Source organism: Hyperolius riggenbachi, chromosome 10, assembly GCF_040937935.1.
Source record: "Hyperolius riggenbachi isolate aHypRig1 chromosome 10, aHypRig1.pri, whole genome shotgun sequence".
Taxonomy (NCBI): domain Eukaryota; kingdom Metazoa; phylum Chordata; class Amphibia; order Anura; family Hyperoliidae; genus Hyperolius; species Hyperolius riggenbachi.
This window is the reverse complement of record NC_090655.1, coordinates 207,472,921-207,496,594: the sequence shown is the minus strand read 5'-3', so window position 1 is coordinate 207,496,594 and position 23,674 is coordinate 207,472,921. Positions and strand designations below refer to the sequence as shown.

Here is a 23,674-nt window from a genome sequence, read left to right as displayed (position 1 = left end):
ACATGGGTCTAGTAAAGATAAAGAGAAGCAAACAGATAAGGTCATGTTTATTACAGACTTTAAAGAGACACTGAAGCGAAAAAAAAATGATGATATTATGATTTGTATGTTTAGTACAGCTAAGAAATAAAACATTAAGATCAGATACATCAGTCTAATTGTTTCCAGTACAGGAAGAGTTAAGAAACTCCAGTTGTTATCTCTATGCAAAAAAGCAATTAAGCTCTGCGACTTTCGAAGTCATGGAGAGGGCTGTTATCTGACTTTTATTATCTCAAGTGTTATTGAACTAATTATTTTTTTCTCTGCTAGAGGAGAGGTCATTAGTTCACAGATTGCTCTGAAATAATCATTTTGAATGCTGAGTGTTGTGTAATCTGCACATATTATAGAATGATGCAATGTTAGAAAAAACACTATATACCTGAAAAAAAAATATGAGAATATTTTCTTTGCTGCTAAACTTCTAGTAATTATTCATAGTACACAACCAATTCATTATATCATATATTTTTTTTTCGCTTCAGTGTCTCTTTAACATACAACATGGAGAAATTAAAAACATCATACGAAAACATTGGCATGTGTTGCAAACAGATCCTGATTTAAGAAATGAGATAAGTGAGAAACCAAATATAGTGTATTGGAGAGCTCCGAATTTAAGAGACTCATTTACCAGTAGTGCGATTAATATTGATATTCCTGAACAGAGATCTGGAAGGATTGCTGATTTGACTGGCTTTTTCAAGTGTGGAACATGCTATGCCTGCAGGTACTGTACAGATGTAAAGAGGAAAACCATGGAATGTAAGGATAGCTCTGGAAGAAATATCTATAAAATTAGAGACTTCTATAATTGTGATAGCAAAATGGTCATTTACCGTCTGGAATGTCCAGGTGGTCTGGTGTATGTGGGTCTCACCACAAGACCATTTAAAGGAGTCATCAGGCAATCTATCCTTCCACCTGATATACCTACCTGGGGCTTCCTCCAGCCCCTCGCAGCTGACATGTCCCACTCTGCAGCTCCGCCCTCAGCCGCCAGCCCGAGGTCATGCTCTACTGCGCCTGCGCAAACACCGTTGTCAATCAAGTCCACATTGTCCTGAGTCTGCGCAGTACAATCCGGATAACATAGACTTGACTTACAGCGGCGCTTGCGCAGGCACAGTAGAGGACGACCTGGTGAGTGACAGTGGTGGACCCCGGGCCAGTGGCCGAGAGCAGAGCTGTGGCTTGGGACATGTCAGCTGCAAGGGGCTGGAGGAAGCCCCAGGTAAATAGAACGGAGAGGAGGGTTTTTTGCCTGATGACTCCTTTAAGGAAAGGACTTATGAGCACGTTAAAAATATAATAAAAGGTCAGGAGGAACATTCACTTTCTGCACATGGAAAAAAATGTGTCTCATAGACGGCACCAGTCATTCACACAGGGACTTATATCAATGAATGGGAACTGTGTTCCCATTCATTGATCTCCCAGCTAACAAGGATCACGCAGCAGCAAGGGACTTAGTAGCTACGCCCCTGCAAGAAGATATGGGAATTTGCCAATCTATTGGAACTCTGCCAGTTGAAAGAGAGTCACAAAAGATAAGATAAAGGGGTTTATCGATAACTGAACTTAATTCCCTTAGGACCCGAGGATGTATAGCATCCGGGCCAGGTGCCTTATCTACTTTGAATTTATTTTGTCTTGCCTTCACTTCTTCCTGCGTTAAGTATTTAATATTACAATTGGAAAAGTGAGACCCTTCCGCATCTGTAATTTCCAACAGCGATGTTTCCCTTGCGAAGACAGAAGAAAAGAAAGCATTTAATAATTCCATCCTACCTTGGTCATCCACCATTGAGTTCCCACCCTCATCCTTTAAGAGTCCAATACAGTCAACATTTTTTTTTTAGAGTTAATGTACTAGTAAAACTTCTTTGGGTTAGATTTGATATCCCTAGCTTAATGCAGCCTCGGTCCCCTCCTGTTTAGGACCTTATAGGCATTCTTTTTAACAATAACAATAAAAATATTTTTATAGCGCTTTTCTCAGGCGCGGAGCTAGGGGGGGTCGGGGTAGGACAAGTGCCCCGGGGCGCCTGGTCCCCAAGGGCGCCCTCCGCCTGGCTGAGCTGCGTGTTTTTTTTTTATTTTTTTTTTGAGGGGAGGGGAGCAGCGCAGAGAAGAGGGAGAGCTGTGCGGACGGTGGGGAAGGGGGGCCATATCCCCCCTCCTTCCCTCACCTTAGGTGCTCTCTCCCTCCCTCGCTGTCCCCTCCAATGTCCGGGTGGCTCTTGGCTGGCAGCGGCGGGCGGAACTCACCTCCGTCTCGCTCCAGCGCCGGGCGGAAGTTCGGGTGCGCAGCCGCTGCTCTGGTCTGGACCAGACCAGAGTAGTGGCAGATCCATCCGGCGCTGCGACGAGACGGAGGTAAGTTCCGCCCGCTGCTGCCAGCCACCCGGACATTGGAGGGGACAGCGAGGAAGGGAGAGCAGCTCTTCTCTGCGCTGCTCCCCTCCTGCTGGGGAGGGGGACACCTGACCTGGCTACCTACTCTGGGCACATATACCCCTGCCTACATATACTGGACATATATCCCTGGCTACCTACTCTGGGCACATATACCCCTGGCTACCTACTCTGGGCACATATACCCCTGGCTACCTACTCTGGGCACATATACCCCTGGCTACCTACTCTGGGCACATATACCCCTGGCTACCTACTCTGGGCACATATACCCCTGGCTACCTACTCTGGGCACATATACCCCTGGCTACCTACTCTGGGCATATATACCCCTGGCTACCTACTTTGGGCACATATACCCCTGGCTACCTACTCTGGGCACATATACCCCTGGCTACCTACTCTGGGCATATATACCCCTGGCTACCTACTCTGGGCACATATACCCCTGGCTACCTACTCTGGGCACATATACCCCTGGCTACCTACTCTGGGCACATATACCCCTGCCTACATATACTGGGCATATACCCCTGGCTACCTACTCTGGGCACATATACCCCTGGCTACCTACTCTGGGCACATATACCCCTGGCTACCTACTCTTGGCACATATACCCCTGCCTACATATACTGGGCATATACCCCTGGCTACCTACTCTGGGCACATATACCCCTGGCTACCTACTCTGGGCACATATACCCCTGGCTACCTACTCTGGGCACATATACCCCTGGCTACCTACTCTGGGCACATATACCCCTGGCTACCTACTCTGGGCACATATACCCCTGGCTACCTACTCTGGGCACATATACCCCTGGCTACCTACTCTGGGCACATATACCCCTGGCTACCTACTCTGGGCACATATACCCCTGGCTACCTACTCTGGGCACATATACCCCTGGCTACCTACTCTGGGCACATATACCCCTGGCTACCTACTCTGGGCACATATACCCCTGGCTACCTACTCTGGGCATATATACCCCTGGCTACCTACTCTGGGCACATATACCCCTGGCTACCTACTCTGGGCACATATACCCCTGGCTACCTACTCTGGGCACATATACCCCTGCCTACATATACTGGGCACATATACCCCTGGCTACCTACTCTGGGCATATATACCCCTGGCTACCTACTTTGGGCACATATACCCCTGGCTACCTACTCTGGGCACATATACCCCTGGCTACCTACTCTGGGCATATATACCCCTGGCTACCTACTCTGGGCACATATACCCCTGGCTACCTACTCTGGGCACATATACCCCTGGCTACCTACTCTGGGCACATATACCCCTGCCTACATATACTGGGCATATACCCCTGGCTACCTACTCTGGGCACATATACCCCTGGCTACCTACTCTGGGCACATATACCCCTGGCTACCTACTCTTGGCACATATACCCCTGCCTACATATACTGGGCATATACCCCTGGCTACCTACTCTGGGCACATATACCCCTGGCTACCTACTCTGGGCACATATACCCCTGGCTACCTACTCTGGGCACATATACCCCTGGCTACCTACTCTGGGCACATATACCCCTGGCTACCTACTCTGGGCACATATACCCCTGGCTACCTACTCTGGGCATATATACCCCTGGCTACCTACTCTGGGCACATATACCCCTGGCTACCTACTCTGGGCACATATACCCCTGGCTACCTACTCTGGGCACATATACCCCTGGCTACCTACTCTGGGCACATATACCCCTGGCTACCTACTCTGGGCACATATACCCCTGCCTACATATACTGGGCATATACCCCTGGCTTACAGAAAGTGGTATTAAAAAGCGCTTATCTGCGGGTGGGCCACCCGCTCTACCCCTCTGCGGCAGGCTGCACGCGCTGTGGCCAGCAGCGGCGTGTCCGGTGTAGTCAGGAGGCTCGTCTTAGGAGGCGGTGGGCGGGGCCTGTGGCCGTGGTGCGTGGGGCGTCATGACGCGTTTCGGCGCTCTGCGCCTTCATCAGATGACGGTCAGCCTGCAGCCTGCCGCAGAGGGGTAGAGCGGGTGGCCCACCCGCAGATAAGCGCTTTTTAATACCACTTTCTGTAAGTATTCACTTGTTATGCGCAAATAAAGTCCCACATCGTGTGGTTACCTGGTCCTGGACAATGGACACATTTGGATCTGACTGGTTTGGAGGTCCAGAGTTTGAGCGCAAGGAACACACTTTTATATACCCCTGGCTACCTACTCTGGGCACATATACCCCTGGCTACCTACTCTGGGCACATATACCCCTGGCTACCTACTCTGGGCACATATACCCCTGGCTACCTACTCTTGGCACATATACCCCTGCCTACATATACTGGGCATATACCCCTGGCTACCTACTCTGGGCACATATACCCCTGGCTACCTACTCTGGGTACATATTCCCCTGGCTACCTACTCTGGGCACATACCCCTGGCTACCTACTCTGGGCACATATACCCCTGCCTACATATACTGGGCATATACCCCTGGCTACCTACTCTGGGCACATATACCCCTGCCTACATATACTGGGCACATATACCCCTAACTACATATACTGGGTACATATACCCCTGGCTACATATACTGGGCATATATACCCCTGGCTACATATACTGGGCATATATACCCCTGGCTACATATACTGGGCACATATACCTCTGGCTACATATACTGGGGACACATACCCCTGCCTACATATACTGTGCACATATACCCCTGGCTACCTGTTCTGTGGACATCTCTACCCCTGGCTACCTGTTCTGGGGACATCTATACTGCTGGCCACCTATTCTGGGGACACCTATAGACCTGGGGCTACCTATTTTTGGGGAAGCACTGCTGTCAGATTGAGTGTATTTTGGGGAACTGCTGCCAGGTGAGAGGTGTCTACCATATTAAGGGGGCATTCTGCCTATTTATGTGAAATGCTGTCTATTTATGTGCCTCATGACTGCTGAATTTGTCTTGTTGGGGGCCTCATGGTTACTGAATTTGTCTTGTTGGGGGCCTCATGATTTGTTGGGGGCCTCAAGATCGCTGAATTTGTCTTGTTAGGGGCCTCATGATTGCTGAATTTGTCTTGTTAGGGGCCTCATGATTGCTGAATTTGTCTTGTTGGGGGCCTCAGGATTGCTAAATTTGTCTTGTTGGGGGACTCATGATTGCTGAGTTGGTCATGTTGGGGGCCTCATGTTTACTCATGATTGCGGAATTTGTCTTGATGGGGGGGGCTCATGATTACTGAATTTGTCTTGGAACATGTTGGAAGGTACATACTGAGGGAGGGTGGGTGAGCGTGAGCCTGCTAACCTCCATGTACATTTGAAGGGGCGTGACCAAATGTGGAGCACCCATAACCACGCCCACATTTGGTCACGACCCTTCACCTTAGGGGGCGCATTAATAGTCTTTGTCCCCGGGCGCTGAAAACCCTAGCTACGCCTCTGGCTTTTCTCCCTGGTGACTCAAAGCGCTGTGACCCTGCATTATGCAGTCTCAAAGGCTCGGGAAAAGAGGTGAGTTTTTAGCCTTTTTTTAAAGCTGTCCAGAGATGGGGCCTCTTGCACTGATTGTGAAAGTGAGTTCCATAGAGTAGGGGCAGCATAGGAAAAGGCCCGAGCACCAAATGTTAAGTGTATCCTGGGAATAACCAGATTTATCTTGTTGGCAGAGCGCAGGGTGTGTAGAGGGGCATAAAGTTCCAATAGATCCACCATGTATTTGGGTCCCATGTGGTTTAGAGCCTTGAATGTCAGCAGGCAGATCTTAAAATGAATTCTCCATTTTACTGGCAACCAGTGAAGAGTTTGCAATACTGGGGTGATGTGTGAGCTGCGGGGGGCATTGGCTAGGAGTCTGGCTGCAGAACCTTATCTGTAGATCCAATGAACAGGGCATTGCAGTAGTCCAGGCGGGAGGATACAAATGCATGAACCAGGGCAGGTAGGTCTTCAGCTGGGATAAGGTGTTTGATTCTCGCTATATTTCTTAGATGGAAGAAGGAAGACTTGACGACAGCTGATATCTGCTGTCTGAGTTTTAGATTTCCATCCAGGATCACCCCAAGGTTTCGCACAGAGTCTTTATACTGTACAGTATCTCCCCCAATTGCTAGTTTGAGGTGGTGAGCGTTTTGAACTTTATCCATCATGTGGGGACCGCCTACCACCAACACCTCTGTGTTGTCACAGTTCAGCTGGTGTTCATTCAGTTTTGTAAATCCGCTAGACATGCATTTATGGATGCGGATGCATCTTGGGTGCCAGGCTTGAGGAGCCAGGCACTTCATTTTATCTCTAACCTTTCTATTCATCCATTGAGGCTTTTTTTTTATTCCTAGACGTTTTGTTTCCATATGGGATATACTGTATTTACTACACTATTGACTGAGAATAATTTTTAAAAGTTTGCCATTTCCCTTCAATATCCTTCCCATGTAGTATATTATCCCACCCCACCAAACTTGGTGCCTGCCTGAATTGATTGAATTTTGCTTTTCTAAAATTCATAGTTTTAGTTGTCCCACTGCTCCGCTACCTATCAGTCACCAGATCAAACAATATCATGTGGTGTTCACTATTTCCCAAATGTTCTTGAACCTGCGTGCACATTTGATACATTGGCCTCGATTCATAAAGCATTACCGCATGCGTTATCGCCCAAGCGGTAAATTACCACATGGTATGTTGTTGATAGTGGATTCATAAAATGTAACGCATGTTTTACCGCATGCGGTAATAGTGCGGTAATGAAAACGTTGTTTGTGTCGGTAAACTGAATGAAGTGTATTCATGAAAAAAAAAAGGGGGAGGAAGGAAGCGATAAATAACATGTTGTTATCGCCAACAAAGACCTGGCGAGTTTGCTCAACACAGTAGCATTTTAGGTGACAAATACAGCCCTTTCAACTTAATGTTATGGAATTTCTAAGGATACAGAGGAGGAAATGTAGAAGGGTGGTTGTAATATCACCCAGGCTCTTAGAAATCGTACAGAGTTAGATAATTTATAAGAATAATTATATATATATTATACATTTATAAAAAATATGTATGTATGATAATAATAATAATTTATCAAAAATAAGTCACATGTGTCTAAAGCTGCCCACTTCTACCCAGCAGGCACCTTGTCATTAGGAAATCAGCGGCAAACTACCGCACTCAGCAAATTATACCGACAGCTTTCCGCACCACACCGCACACTTACCGCACACTTACCGACTGCTATCGCAATCACCTCGCACTCAGAATTTTTTTGTATGAATTCACTGCAAAAACCCTCATTTACCGCTAGCGGTAATTTCCCGCCCTTCTCTGAACTACCGCACTCACTTTTATGAATCAAGGCTATTATTTATGTGGTCTATTTGAAATGATCAAATCCAGTAGCATTCCCCCTAGTTGGTTCAGTTACCATTTGAGTCAGGTAGTGCTGCCAGAAATCTGCTGCTTTTCCCAGAATGAGCAGCCTCAATATCCTAGTCAATGGCTATCATTCATGAACAGGCTGTCGGTAAACAGAATCAGTGCGGGAAAACACCGCTGGCGAATTTTTAGACTTCTGGGTGGGCATTCATGAAGATGTATCCATGTGCGGAAGCAGTGCGGAGATTCCCCGAACTAAGCTGGCGGTAGGCAGGCGGTAGGCTTGCGGAGACACGGAAGCTGCCGAGTTGATACATTTCTCCGTGTTCCGCTCTGCTGCAGCTGCCTGGGAGGTCTGTGTGTCTCCATTCACTTACATTGGTATCGCCACATCAGAGGGAGCGGTACTTCCCGACCTCACACCGCTTGCGGTGATCTTCATGAATTAACATTTTGCTACATTTGTACCGATAATCACCGCACAAGGCGGTGATTTATCACTCTGCTCGGTAGTGTCATTTTTCCATGCGGAAAGAGGCTTTATGAATGCTGACTTTGCCGAGTGGTCGGTAAAGTCAGCTGTTTTAAGCATTTCCGCATGCGGAAATGCTTTATGAATGATAGCCAATGTCTGGAAAGTTGAAGTTACCCATAACTATGACCTCATTTTTACTTGCAGCTTTTTCAATATGTTGTAGTAATTGCAGTTCTGCAACTTCATCAATATGTGGCGGTCTTCATTTGTAGATTTTTCCAATAAAGTATACCGGCTTTTACCCATCCCACTGTGGTTTGCGAATCCTCCTTTTTCCAATATGCGGTGACCTGTAGCATACCCCAATAACCAATTGACAACATTTATTTCCACCATGAATATTTACCCATACTGACTCCACATCTTCACAATCTTCATCCATCTCATCATTCATGGCAGCTGTAAAAGAGTTTTTAACAAAGAGACAAACCCCTCCAACTTTTCTCCCTCCTCTATCCTTCCTAAACACATTGTATCCCTCTAAATTTGCTATCTAGTCATGGCTTTCATCCATCCATGTCTCTGTTATTCTCACAATGTCATAACCTTTGTCAATCAGAATTAACTATAGTTTGTCCATTTTATTTGCCTCACCACATTTTCCAATTTTGTTAACATTTAATGGCCTACTTGAAGTTTTACCAACCTCCTTACCCTTTAAACTGTAGCCCCCCCCCCCCCACCATAATGTTAGGCTCCCACTGTCTTTTACATTATCTTGTCCACATATTGAGACTTTACCCTCCCGCCTCCCTCCAGATACTAGTTTAAACTGTTTAGTCATCTTCTCCCCCAATGCAGCTGCACCCTCCCCATTTAAATGCATCCCATCCCTACTGTAGAACCTGTAGCCGACTGCAAAGTCGTCCCAGTTCTCCAGGAACCCAAAACTGGCATGCACAGGCAGTACACAGTAATATTACACTGCATTCCACCTTATAATGCAAATTGTATTTAAGTGTCATAAAGATTACATATTTTGTTTTTCAATTAAACTCATGGATGTTATTGTGTCTCAGGGCTCTTTTGATCACTGAAAGCAATCTCAGACACCTCTGATAACTAGTTTGCCAGGTGAGCCTGATTAAAGGAAAAACTACTAAAAAAGGGTGTTTAACATTTTTAAGCAGACCACCATTTTCAAGCAATATGAAAAAGAAAAATGCTGCCGAAAAGTGTAAAATAGTTGAATGCCTTGGACAAGGTATGAAAACCTTTATATTTTCCGAAAACTTAAGCATGATCATCATACTGTTAAAAGATTTGTGGCTGACTCAGAGCACACACAGGTTGGTACAGATAAAAGCAAAATGAGGAAGGGTTCTGCCAAGGAAATACATCAGATTAAGAGAATAGCTGCTAAAATGCCATTACAAAGCAGCAAACGCATATTTAAAGCTGCTGGTGCCTCCGGAGTCCCTCGAACATCCAAGTGCAGGATCCTCCAGAGGATTTCAGTGCATAAACCTTCTTTTCAATCACCCCTAACCTAAGCTCACAAGCAGAAACAGCTGCAGTAGGCCTCGAATTACAAGAAGGCTAATTTTCAAACAGTCTTGTTTACTGATAAGTAAACAAGACTGATAAGACTGATAAGTGCCATGCAACTTTTCATGGTCCAGATGGATGGTTGGTTAACAGCCACCACATTCCAACAAGACTGTCAGCAAGGAGTTGGCGAAGTAATGTTTTGGCTTGGAATCATGGCAAGAGAGCTGTTCGTCCCCTTTAGGGTCCCTGAAAAATGACCATTTTCAGTTTTTTAAAATGTTTTTAACCTTTAAAATGTTATGAAACTCTGTTGTGCGTAATAATTTGGAGCAGTGTATTTTTAGTTTTTTAGTTTTTAAAAATATACTGTTATCATTAGGTATATTCAGTAACATTCAAATTATACTCTAATGGTTGATGACTCAAAATAATGCTGACTGCCACTTGCATCAACTATTTAGGAAAATCAAAGAAAAATATAATTTGCATAACAATTGTAATAATTGGAACATGGAGTATTATTACTGCCAGAAGTGTATGCAATTAGCACGACCCGAGATATAGGATTAACATGAGTGTTACTACGTTAACGTGCATTACAAGTAGCGTAACATGCATTAGCGTAGAGACGCTCATGTTACTCACATAATTGCATAATATGCAGAAAACAACTGCTGGTGGTAGCAACGGTACTATTGCCATGTGCTGCCTACGAACGCCAATATTACCAGCAGATATTCCATCAATCCCACATCACATGTCACTTCATGTATGATTTAAATTGTATCCTACTCAGAGGATCACTATTGGAGCAAGAGCATCAGAACTGTTGAACATATCTGTTATGACAGGTTTACTTTAAAACCAAAGTATAGAAATGTGTTTTTTTTTTTATGTTGTTGTTTTTTTCAAATTAAAGAACAACTGGAGAGAGAAGAATGTGGAGGCTGCTATATTTAATTCATTTTAAACTACCATTACCTGACAGCCCTGTGGACCTATTTGGCTGCAGTAGTGTCTGAATAACACCAGAAACAAGCATGCAGCTAATCTTCTCAGATCTGACACTAATGTCAGAAACACCTGATCTACTGCATGCTTATTCAAGGTCTATGGCAAAAGGTATTAGAAGCAGGGTAACAGCAGGACAGCCAGGCAACTAGTATTGCTTAAAAGAAAATAAATATGGCAGCCTCCATATTCCTATTGTTTCACTTGTCCTTTAATGTCCCTGGAAGTAACCCCTAGTCAGGCTCAGGGCTAAAAAACGCAGCTCAGAGCGGTAACCCCGAGCCTGACCCGTGGTAGAAGCCGGGAGCTCTATGCAAAGTATAGCATGCAAAGAGCGTTTTAACTCACCTCTTCCAGGATCCAGACGTTGGTAGCCATTCTACTTCCTGTCCTTGGAGGCACTGCATCGCTCTGGTGAGATTGCCGTTTGTTGTCATGACGACAGGCAGCAATCTCATTACAGGGTTACAGTGCCACCCGGAGGACGGAGGGAGTATTGCAGCAATGGATCCCAGGACGATGCGTAAATGCTGGGCTGTTGTAGATCTCTGTGCAGTACGATTATTTCCGGATTTGAAGGTCTGAAAGCGTGCAAATAAAAATGCACCGCTTTTAGGCCCTAAAATCTGGAAATAATCCTACTGTTGGGAGGTTAAGCCTTCCCTTCTCACAACTAATCAAACACAATACCCTCCACCCCCAAACCCTACGTTCTCACCTACAGGCAGCATCAACTTCAGGGTCAGGTGATCCTAGCATCTGGCAGGACAGCCAAGATCCTCCAGACTCGGAGAAGTCCTGCACCCAAACCGCATGTAGCTATGCACTGTAGCTATGGTTTCATGCAGATTAGACTGTTGTTTTTTTGTTTGTTTGTTTTTTTACCAGCATTATAAAAATAAAGGAATTACAGACTAAAATGGAAATGTCATTTTTTTAAAAAGTGAAATTACAAAACAGCTTGTGCAGCATTGATATGTACTAAATGCATAGTTTTAATAAATATGGAGCTACTCTTTAAAAACATAAGTGTTAGTTTTGCAAACACTGATAGTCGCAAGTTCTTGTCACAGATACCGAATGACAGTTGGCCAGATCTGGATGCTTTTGGTCAGATTGGGTGTTCATAAAGGAACCAGGGCTGTGGAGTCAGTACAAAAAAATATTCAGACTCCTCAATTTACGATTCTACCCACTCTCTGACTCCTCTAATTTGCATATAACAATCTTGTTGAATGAAAGTATATAACATAAAAGGCATTTCATCACTGCTAAAGCTTAGGAATTTTAAAGCTATATTAATATGGCATCTGATTTTGGGAACAAAAAGCTCCTGGCCAGGAAGCTGACACTTTAATCTGTTGGCCATCCTATCCTGTCATTGCGGGGTGCCCCAGTATGTTGTCTGTATAATAAGATACACCGGAGCCCCGTGTCAGCCGGGTTCCAGTGTGTAGCCCTGCCAACTTGCAGAAAAAGGCCTCTACCTTTTCTACATAAGATAGAGAAAAGGCCAGGGCCATTTTCTGCAAGGATGCAGAGCTATGCAGGGTTCCATTGAATCTTATTATACAATGTGTTGGGGCATTCTAACATAAGCATTTTAATATACAACAGAGATGCACTTTAAACTTAGGATATAGCTGTAGCGTAGCTGGTAAATAATAATCAAAACTAGTCCTTGTTAAGAGTACAAGTAGAGAGTCCAGACAGCAACAAAGAATATCAGGCCCTTGGCAATCTAACTGTGGGTACATCTTATGGTGCCCATACATGGTACAATTTTTTCATACAATCTTAATTTCTATGTAGTATAAGGGTAAATTAAGTGAATATACTGAAAGGATAATTTAGGCAGTTCCCTTATATTACATAGAAATGGTAAGATTGGATGAAAAAAATTGTACCGTGTATGGGCACCATAAGAGTCATGTGCAAGTACTTCACAAGAGAATGAGGGGATTCTACCTCTATTACACTTCCTCATGCACAATCTGAACCAGGTTTATGGGTGATAGACAACACCTCTGTGTTCAATGTGCACAAAATTCTCAGTGGATTCACTACAGCTCTGCGGGGGGTGCATATGTTGAGTATAGTAATACTGTGTAACTTAATTTGTAGTCACCAACCCCACATTTAATAACATCAACATCAAATTAATTGATTTCATGGGCAAAGAGAGTTTGAAAAGAAAAAAACATTTTTTTTCTTTTAATTACAGTTTAAATTCATTAGGAGTCATTGCATTCTTCTATGACTTCGTCTCCAGGTACCCAAAAATTGCTCTGTCGCTACAGCTATGGAAGGAACTACCAATCAAATTGCAAAACGCTGGGTTTGATTAAAAAAAATTTTTTATGAGTGATCTCCCCTCACTATGGGCTGGTTCACACAGGCTTGCGGGGGCATCTTGTTTAGCCGATGCTAAATGCTTTTATGCAAGTGAGCAGAAAAGCGATTGGCATTGGGTTCCGTTGTTCCATCATGTTTTCAGCCCCATGGGGGGTCACGGGCAGGGCCGGGACGAGGAGTGTAGGAGGGCGCAGTGTAGGAGGGGCGCAGAATTCATTCAGCTGTCATTCCTAATTGTGTTTGAAGCAGAAAGAAATAAGAAAAGGGGATACATGGCAGTGACTGCAAGCCAGATAACTAGATATGAAGGTGTTGGGGAGGTTGTGGGCCCTGTGGCGCCTCTTAGTCTAATAGCAATCAGTGTGTGACGGCTCGGGTGGGAGGGATGGAGGGGCGCACTTTGGTGTCTCAGCCTTGGGTGCTGGGGGACCTTGTCCCGGCTCTGGTCACGGGACTAGCAAACACAATCAGTGTGGGATCCTACATGCAGCATCTATAAAATATTGATAGACCGCAAAGTTTGGGCAAACGACGCTAAACACATTGAAATTAACGCTCTTAGTCATCTCAATGTGGGCGATGGTTGATCCCGGCAGTAAGCAACATCCCTGAGCACGGGCAGTCGCCCATGTGAACCTGCCCTAAAGCTGGCCATGCACTGATGAATGTGGCTAACAGATAGATTCCTCTCAGATCATTATGTAATAAGAGAGGGATCTGTCTGTAATCCCTCTACAAATTGTCAATAGATTCAGCACGAAATCTATGGAAAATCTGTGTGCACTGCCTGCTGGGTCATCGTGTGTCTTCTCTCCAGCGCTGAGCTCTCCTACAGTGTCTTCTCTCCTGGGCACATATCTTACATGACCACTAGAGGCCTATAGCGTTTGTGATGTGACACTGCGCCCCAGGAGAGAAAAGTCTGTGGACAGACGAGTCACGAGTGTAAGCTTCACTGTGTACACTGCACGTTGCTCATCATGAAATTGAATACCCGATCTGTGCCGATCAAGCAAAATCTTCCATCTGGTGCTATCCACCAATTTCATCTGGTTGGAAATCTTTTGCAACAACGATTTCTAGCAGATTTGATACAATTATTAAATCACCCAGAAATCGATGATAAAAATTGAGCAGTGTATGGCCAACCTTATTTTTTACCTTATCTATGAAATATCTTTTCAGCATTTTCCAAGGCAAAAACTCACCAAAATACAAAGGGCCTGATTCATCAAGCTGCGCTGCTTTTTAATGTGCAGTAGTGCACGCTATGCACGCCTTACATAGCAGCACTCGCTGCTATGTAGTAGCGTGCCTTCCCTTAGTTATGCGCATTGCTTCCTTAGCAACGCACGTAACATTAACTATGGGCGGTTCTGCTCCTGTGAAGTATTGCTACCGCAATACTTCACTCACGTCCGCTGTGTTAATTTACATAGTTGTAACAATGGAAGGTAACACAGTAGAGGCCGCGAGTGAAGTATTGCGGTAACGATACTTCACAGGAGCAGGACCGCCTGCAGTTAATGTTACGTGTGTTGCTAAGGAAGCAATACACGTGCGCTGCTTGATAGATCAAGCTCATTATTCCTTATTACCATTACACTTTTGGTTTTATATAGAAAAGGATGAAAAATATGAATTCTTTTGAAATGTTTTGTGACTTAAAGGGACACCGAGCAGTGCAGAAACTATGGAAAGATGCATATCATTTTAAAGCTCTCTTTCTCCTCTTTCCAATGATATATAAACTGCCACCCTATGCCTTTTAGTTTTTGCTATTTTCGCGATCGAAATTGCGGCGGCTGCAATTTTGATCACGAAAATAAAGAAAACTAAAAGGCGTAGGGCCACGGTTTAGGTGTCGCCAGAAAGAGGAGAAAGAGAGCTTTAAAATGATATCCATCTTTCCATAGTTACATTGTATTACACAGGGCAACTTTTTCTCAAAGTCAGCAGCTCCATTCAGCAGAAAAAGTCACCCTGTGTAATACAATGTAACTATGGAAAGATGGATATCATTTTAAAGCTCTCTTTCTCCTCTTTCTGGCGACACCTAAACCGCGGCCCTACGCCTTTTAGTTTTCTGTATTTTCGAGATCGAAATCGCGGCCGCGGCAATTTAAAAAAAAATAGCGAAAACTAAAAGGCGTAGGGCGGTGGTTTATATATCATTGGAAAGAGGAGAAAGAGAGCTTTAAAATGATATGCATCTTTCCATAGTTTCTGCACTGCTCGGAGTCCCTTTAAAGTAAACCTGAGATGAAGGGAACAAAAGGACTTCTACCTTTTCCTAAACACAAATGCTTGGCCAAGGGTGACTGAACCTTGCTTGAACCTCCAACTGTCCTATGAAGTTTAAGTGCACCCTTATTCAGCTGCCTTGTCATGATCACCTGAGAGAACAGTAACATGAGATAAGGATGGATCTGTCCCCGCACTCTCACCATGAACATGTTTGGCATGTTTAACCACGTCCGATTTATCATTAAAAGCTTTTCCACACTGATAACATGAATGTGGGCGATCGCCGGTGTGTATTCTGTGGTGTATGGCGAGATAAGATCGATCTGCATTCTTCTATGACTTCGTCTCCAGGTACCCAAAAATTGCTCTGTCGCTACAGCTATGGAAGGAACTACCAATCAAATTGCAAAACGCTGGGTTTGATTAAAAAAAATTTTTTATGAGTGATCTCCCCTCACTATGGGCTGGTTCACACAGGCTTGCGGGGGCATCTTGTTTAGCCGATGCTAAATGCTTTTATGCAAGTGAGCAGAAAAGCGATTGGCATTGGGTTCCGTTGTTCCATCATGTTTTCAGCCCCATGGGGGGTCACGGGCAGGGCCGGGCCGAGGAGTGTAGGAGGGCGCAGTGTAGGAGGGGCGCAGAATTCATTCAGCTGTCATTCCTAATTGTGTTTGAAGCAGAAAGAAATAAGAAAAGGGGATACATGGCAGTGACTGCAAGCCAGATAACTAGATATGAAGGTGTTGGGGAGGTTGTGGGCCCTGTGGCGCCTCTTAGTCTAATAGCAATCAGTGTGTGACGGCTCGGGTGGGAGGGATGGAGGGGCGCACTTTGGTGTCTCAGCCTTGGGTGCTGGGGGACCTTGTCCCGGCTCTGGTCACGGGACTAGCAAACACAATCAGTGTGGGATCCTACATGCAGCATCTATAAAATATTGATAGACCGCAAAGTTTGGGCAAACGACGCTAAACACATTGAAATTAACGCTCTTAGTCATCTCAATGTGGGCGATGGTTGATCCCGGCAGTAAGCAACATCCCTGAGCACGGGCAGTCGCCCATGTGAACCTGCCCTAAAGCTGGCCATGCACTGATGAATGTGGCTAACAGATAGATTCCTCTCAGATCATTATGTAATAAGAGAGGGATCTGTCTGTAATCCCTCTACAAATTGTCAATAGATTCAGCACGAAATCTATGGAAAATCTGTGTGCACTGCCTGCTGGGTCATCGTGTGTCTTCTCTCCAGCGCTGAGCTCTCCTACAGTGTCTTCTCTCCTGGGCACATATCTTACATGACCACTAGAGGCCTATAGCGTTTGTGATGTGACACTGCGCCCCAGGAGAGAAAAGTCTGTGGACAGACGAGTCACGAGTGTAAGCTTCACTGTGTACACTGCACGTTGCTCATCATGAAATTGAATACCCGATCTGTGCCGATCAAGCAAAATCTTCCATCTGGTGCTATCCACCAATTTCATCTGGTTGGAAATCTTTTGCAACAACGATTTCTAGCAGATTTGATACAATTATTAAATCACCCAGAAATCGATGATAAAAATTGAGCAGTGTATGGCCAACCTTATTTTTTACCTTATCTATGAAATATCTTTTCAGCATTTTCCAAGGCAAAAACTCACCAAAATACAAAGGGCCTGATTCATCAAGCTGCGCTGCTTTTTAATGTGCAGTAGTGCACGCTATGCACGCCTTACATAGCAGCACTCGCTGCTATGTAGTAGCGTGCCTTCCCTTAGTTATGCGCATTGCTTCCTTAGCAACGCACGTAACATTAACTATGGGCGGTTCTGCTCCTGTGAAGTATTGCTACCGCAATACTTCACTCACGTCCGCTGTGTTAATTTACATAGTTGTAACAATGGAAGGTAACACAGTAGAGGCCGCGAGTGAAGTATTGCGGTAACGATACTTCACAGGAGCAGGACCGCCTGCAGTTAATGTTACGTGTGTTGCTAAGGAAGCAATACACGTGCGCTGCTTGATAGATCAAGCTCATTATTCCTTATTACCATTACACTTTTGGTTTTATATAGAAAAGGATGAAAAATATGAATTCTTTTGAAATGTTTTGTGACTTAAAGGGACACCGAGCAGTGCAGAAACTATGGAAAGATGCATATCATTTTAAAGCTCTCTTTCTCCTCTTTCCAATGATATATAAACTGCCACCCTATGCCTTTTAGTTTTTGCTATTTTCGCGATCGAAATTGCGGCGGCTGCAATTTCGATCACGAAAATAAAGAAAACTAAAAGGCGTAGGGCCACGGTTTAGGTGTCGCCAGAAAGAGGAGAAAGAGAGCTTTAAAATGATATCCATCTTTCCATAGTTACATTGTATTACACAGGGCAACTTTTTCTCAAAGTCAGCAGCTCCATTCAGCAGAAAAAGTCACCCTGTGTAATACAATGTAACTATGGAAAGATGGATATCATTTTAAAGCTCTCTTTCTCCTCTTTCTGGCGACACCTAAACCGCGGCCCTACGCCTTTTAGTTTTCTGTATTTTCGAGATCGAAATCGCGGCCGCGGCAATTTAAAAAAAAATAGCGAAAACTAAAAGGCGTAGGGCGGTGGTTTATATATCATTGGAAAGAGGAGAAAGAGAGCTTTAAAATGATATGCATCTTTCCATAGTTTCTGCACTGCTCGGAGTCCCTTTAAAGTAAACCTGAGATGAAGGGAACAAAAGGACTTCTACCTTTTCCTAAACACAAATGCTTGGCCAAGGGTGACTGAACCTTGCTTGAACCTCCAACTGTCCTATGAAGTTTAAGTGCACCCTTATTCAGCTGCCTTGTCATGATCACCTGAGAGAACAGTAACATGAGATAAGGATGGATCTGTCCCCGCACTCTCACCATGAACATGTTTGGCATGTTTAACCACGTCCGATTTATCATTAAAAGCTTTTCCACACTGATAACATGAATGTGGGCGATCGCCGGTGTGTATTCTGTGGTGTATGGCGAGATAAGATCGATCTGTGAAACGTTTCCCACATTCTGCACAAGAATATGGCTTCTCTCCCGTGTGAACCTTTTCATGCCTAAACAGAGATGATTTCCTGGAAAATCGTTCACCGCATACAGTACAAGAGAAAGGCTTCACCCCGGAATGAGTCTTTTCATGTGTCATGAGATGTCCAATTTGGGTAAAGCATTTCCCACACTCAGTACACGAATATGGCTTCTCTGCAGTGTGAGTTCTCTTGTGGTTAGCAAGATTGGATCGATCTGCAAAATGTTTCCCACATGCAGAACACTCGTAGGGCTTCTCCCCAGTATGGATTCTCTGATGTCGTATAAGAAGATATTTCCAAGAAAAGGATTTCCCACACACAGGACATGAATATGGCTTCTCTCCCGTATGAGAGCTAAGATGTGAAATGAGACTGTCTTTCCGAGAAAAACACTCTCCACACTCCGAGCAGGAAAATGGCTTCTCAGAGGTGTGGATTCTTTCATGGGTGACAAGGGATGACCTTTCCGTAAAACACTTGCCACACATGGAACACGAGAACGGCTTCTCTCCGGTGTGAACTTTACCATGTCTGATAACAAAGGATTTCTGGGTAAAACACTTCCCACATATGGAGCAGGAGTACGGCTTATCGCCGGAGTGTGTTCTCTGATGTCTACGAAGATCTGACTTCTGTGTAAAGCATTTTCCACACTCAGTACAAGAAAAGGGTTTGTTGCCACTGTGTCTTGTTTGGTGTCTCCGGAGAAAAGATTTTTGGGCAAAACATTTACCACATTCTGGGCACGAAAATGGCTTTTCTACTGTCTGATCAGTGATGAGAGGAGAGCGATCAGGAAGACCACTCTCTTGTGCAGAAGCATCAGATGATGGATCTGTACTGGGAGTTACTCCTCTGAGATCTGAGGTAGCGGAGTTCCTTTCCAAAGTATCTGCTGTGGTATGCTCATCGGAAGCAATATCAAGATTTTTATTTTTATGGTGTCTTTTGTACTGTCCATCTGGAGGAATGAGAAGAGATCAGAGAATAGAGTGTCACGTTTTGGCTACAAGTTTGCCATTCATTCTCTTACTTGGGTATATGGTGATATTTTTGTCATGCGCTTGATTTTATCCATTTCATCTGCCTGATTTCTCTACATACTGTTACCCTGCACCTGTTAGTATACATGTTAGTACACACCATGGGTATATGAAGACAAACATTATAAATATGACAAAAATGCTGTACATACAATGTGCAACAAAACCAATAGCCACTACAGAGAGCCCAGCCCTTACATTTACTGAGACGTTGACACGTCACCTTCTAACTAGCTACTGACTGAATTCTGTCACTGTTTTCCTGATGTGTACTACAGCCCCTCTGTATTTATATAATTGTTATGGAGACTGGGGATCTCCAGTGCTGCATGCATGCTTTGCATAGTATTGTATATAATTTGGATTGTGCTGCTCATCCCCCCGATATATATATATATATATATATATATATATGCACATTTTTTATTTTAGTAGCTATGGGAAAGTGAGGGGCCTAAGGGGTTGATTTTAATAAAAAAAAAATATGTGCCTTATTATTAAGAAAAAAAAATGTAGATGTAATTTTACTACTTACCCGTGTTTCCCCGAAAATAAGACGGTGTCTTATATTTATTTTTGCTCCAAAAGATGTACTAGGGCTTATTTTTGGGGGATGTCTTATATTTCATTTGCTGTTCCTTTGTACTGTGCTGATCTTGGTTTTTAAGGAATGCTACTTGCCCTGCACCTGCCCTGTTATCCCTGCATACAGCTGATAACCTGGATGTGTGCTGGGATGACAGGACCGGTGCCCGATCAGTACTGCACCGCTGTGTCACTGCTTACTGGCCACCTCTTCCTCCTCTTTAACTTCCGCTAGGGCTTATTATCGGGGTAAGGCTTATATTTCAAGCATGCTCAAAATTCCAGCTAGGGCTTATTTTAAGGGTAGGTCTTATTTTCAGGGAAAGAGGGTAGCCACAAGATGTCCTCATGCAATTTCTTCCAGTCACGTGCTAATAGTACGCAAACAAGAAGTAATGAGTGCAAGTGTAACTTAGCTCATTACACAGAACGTGGGCATTTCATTGATGCCGGCGATCATTAACACCGGCACTTAGATCGGTGAATAAGATCTGTGATCCCATTCACTGATCTCTGCGCTAACGGGCGGCAGCAAGAAGGTGCACAGGAGCGAGTGGCAGCCGTCCGGGGCAATATATGTATATGTTATGGCCAAAACCAGAAATCGGCCAATTCTAGAACTGGCCGATTTGATGTCGGCCAAAGTCCAAAATGCTGGGAATTTCTGACATTGGCCGGCCAGTTCTAGAAATTGCCAAAGTCAGTCGGCCAAAGTCCAAAACGCACAAATCCCAGAACATCCTGGGTCCTGTCCAGCACCATGAATGGCACTTGGAACTTTCTCTCTGCTCTGAAAGATGCAGCATAATAATATTTTTAAAGAAAAGCATTTCTTAGTTACAGCTGATACAAATCCTGCAATAAATCGGCAGTGTGTCTACATCCTGCTTTCTTGGGAGCAGACATATTGATAACATCCTGTGCTTTTAAATTAGCTGCTCTGCTGTGGCAGTCAGGTGACACAGGGGAGAGATCAAATTACAGTGGTGATTAGTCACAGATGAATGGGGATGCATGGCTGGGGGGTGCTTTGCTGTGCACTTTGCACGGCCGGGGGGCTTTTCTGGGTGCTTTGCTGGGCACTTTGCATGGCTGTGGGTGCTTTGCTGGGGGGCTGTGCATGGCTGGGGGTGCTTTGCATGGGTTTGGGGAGGTGTCTTTGCTGGGTGCTTTGCATAAATGCAGGTGCTTTTCTGAGCGGCTGTGTGTGGCTGTGGGTGCTTTGCTGGGGGGCTATGCATGGCTGGGGGGTATTTGCTGGGTATTTCATGGCTGGAATGCATGGGCGGGGGGGGGGGGCTATGGGCTTTGCTGGGTGCCTTGCATAGCTGGGGGTAATTTGCTGGGCTGGGGGAGCTTTGCTGCAGACCTCCAATCAGGGCGACCAGAGAGGTGGAGAAAGGCAGAGCAGCGCATTTGCTACCCGCCCGGACCCATACACTTCATATGCGGAAGTGTTCAATGACGTCACGTCACTTCTGCATTGAAGTGTTCGGGTCCTGCGGGTCTCGCGTGAGCTGGCAGCTGCTATGCCTCTCTCTGCCTCGCTGGTGCGGTCGCCCTGATCGGAGGTCTGAGTAGCTGGGGAGGAGAGGGGAGCTGAGATTTCTGGCGGCGGGGAGAAGAGAGCAGCTGGCCGGCAGTAAGGGGGACTTCGGGACTTGGCCGGCCGCGTGAAGTCACAACGCGTTCTGGCCGGCCAAAGTCCGATAATCACACTAATTTCTTACTTTGGCCGCATGAGCCGGCCACTTCGCATTCTGACCGGCCAGAACCCGAAGTGGCCAGACTTCGGGTTCTGGCCGTAACATATATATATACCTTGCCCTGTGTGGGAACTGAAGTCTTGCAGGGTGTAGATATACTGCTGCGAACGGCATAAGTGGTTAAAGAGGAACTGTAAGGTGGTGTGAAGCTGATAGCAAGTTTGTCAGAGAGGGGAACAAGCCCTGCAGTCAATGGAAATTCAACTGAAAAGGTGAAATCCCTCCCACTCAGTGATGTTTATCCTAGGCTGATTAATGTTAAGCCTTGGATGCACTGGCTTGTGGGTAATGATGTCACATGCAGCTCCTTCTTGGTTTGAGAATAGACTATGCTGCTGATATGTAAAGCCTGATATTTCCGTGCTCACACTGTACCTCCTACACACACCAAATTTTGACAGAGGGACGTCCCGGCTACCTCTGGTTTCCGAGATAGCTTGCATGCTTTGTTTCAGGAACCAGTAGGCATACGTATAAATTCGCCGCCGGGGGACTTGGGCGCAGGATGCAGTCGGTATATGGCTTACCTTGCTGCTGCAGAAGTTCCCAGTGGCGTTAAATACTATTCCCCTTCTAGATCCATGTGGATAGTAGGGAATGATGTAATTCGGCTTCCAGCTATTGCTGGAGGCCGAAATACAGTATTTTAAATGTAACTTCAACTTCTGACGGCGCAGAAGTTACTCACTGTGCGCTGCTATAGTCGTAATTCCTATTACAGTCTATGGTGGCACCGGATGCGCCCAAATCTCCTATGCTGCAAATACAGTGCTCGACCAGTAGGGCTGGGGGCTGCATAGCTTGTGGAAATATTGGGTCTTACATATGCGGCAGCATCAGACATAGCATCGGTATAGTAGCATAGTGGAGAGCAGAGAAATAACAGGAAGACAATTAAGCAGTGTGAAAACCAGTCTGTTTCACAATGAAAATATTTTGCCACGATTGGAGTAAGTTATTCAGGATACACACTTTTATGGTAATTTTCCTGGTTTCAGTATCACAAACATTTCCAGAGTTCTCCCCAGAGCCTATTACCCGGGCGGAGCGCCCGGCTGGTCTCAGCTTCCCGCCCGCCTGTGGTTACAGCGTGCATCAGATATTCTTCCTCCACATTCAATGCAGTGAGCAGCGGCTGTGGAGCTGGAGCTAGTAAATCCCATCACGATCTGCATGACTATTATGCAGAGGACGGGCTCTCTTCCTTCCTCCAGCCAGTCTTCACATCGCAGCAAACTTCCCAGCATGTGCTCCAGCCTCACCTCCAGCCTCGCAGGTCAGATGTCAGAGCACAGGGAAGAGTGTGGATCAGCGCTCGCTCATGCCGGGGAGACAGCATTGCAGGGCAGATGGTTATCTGTTAATCCCTGGTAAGGTGGTGACTGATAGCTATTAGCTGCCTCTGCGTGCTGTGCCTGGTGTAGCGTCACCTCTATGCCCCCCTTTCAGATGCACTTCGCTGGGAGGAGAGGAGACAGACATTTTTACAGCTCTTATTACTGTCCTTCCCCCAACTGCTCTGCCCGGAGATGTTACATTGATGTAAACCTGTCTGCAGACCTGCAGTGTGCTGTGCAAGTTACAGGATCTGTGAGAGTGCTGCATTCTTGTATTACATTCATATTTAGATGGTACTGCTTGCAATCCTCTCCTCTCTGACCCACACAGTGTTGTTGTTTTTATTGCCCCCCCCCCCCCCCCTCCTTCCTTTTCCACACTGATATACATATGTTTTCTTCTACCTTTAGTG

The 23,674-nt window shown here is 45.2% G+C and overlaps 1 protein-coding gene and 1 pseudogene across 1 annotated transcript in view; one reads left to right on the top strand and one right to left on the bottom strand.

The window, feature by feature from the left end:
- Window positions 1-23,674, top strand: part of LOC137534269 (zinc finger protein 721-like) — a 377,767-nt pseudogene that overhangs the window by 243,001 nt on the left and 111,092 nt on the right.
- Window positions 18,163-23,674, bottom strand: part of LOC137535790 (zinc finger protein 420-like) — a 60,956-nt gene continuing 55,444 nt past the window's right edge. Inside the window, exon 15 of the mRNA XM_068257692.1 lies at window positions 18,163-19,491. Coding sequence (XP_068113793.1) covers window positions 18,293-19,491 — 1,199 coding nt within the window. The 3' untranslated portion in view covers window positions 18,163-18,292. The remainder of the gene's footprint in view (window positions 19,492-23,674) is intronic.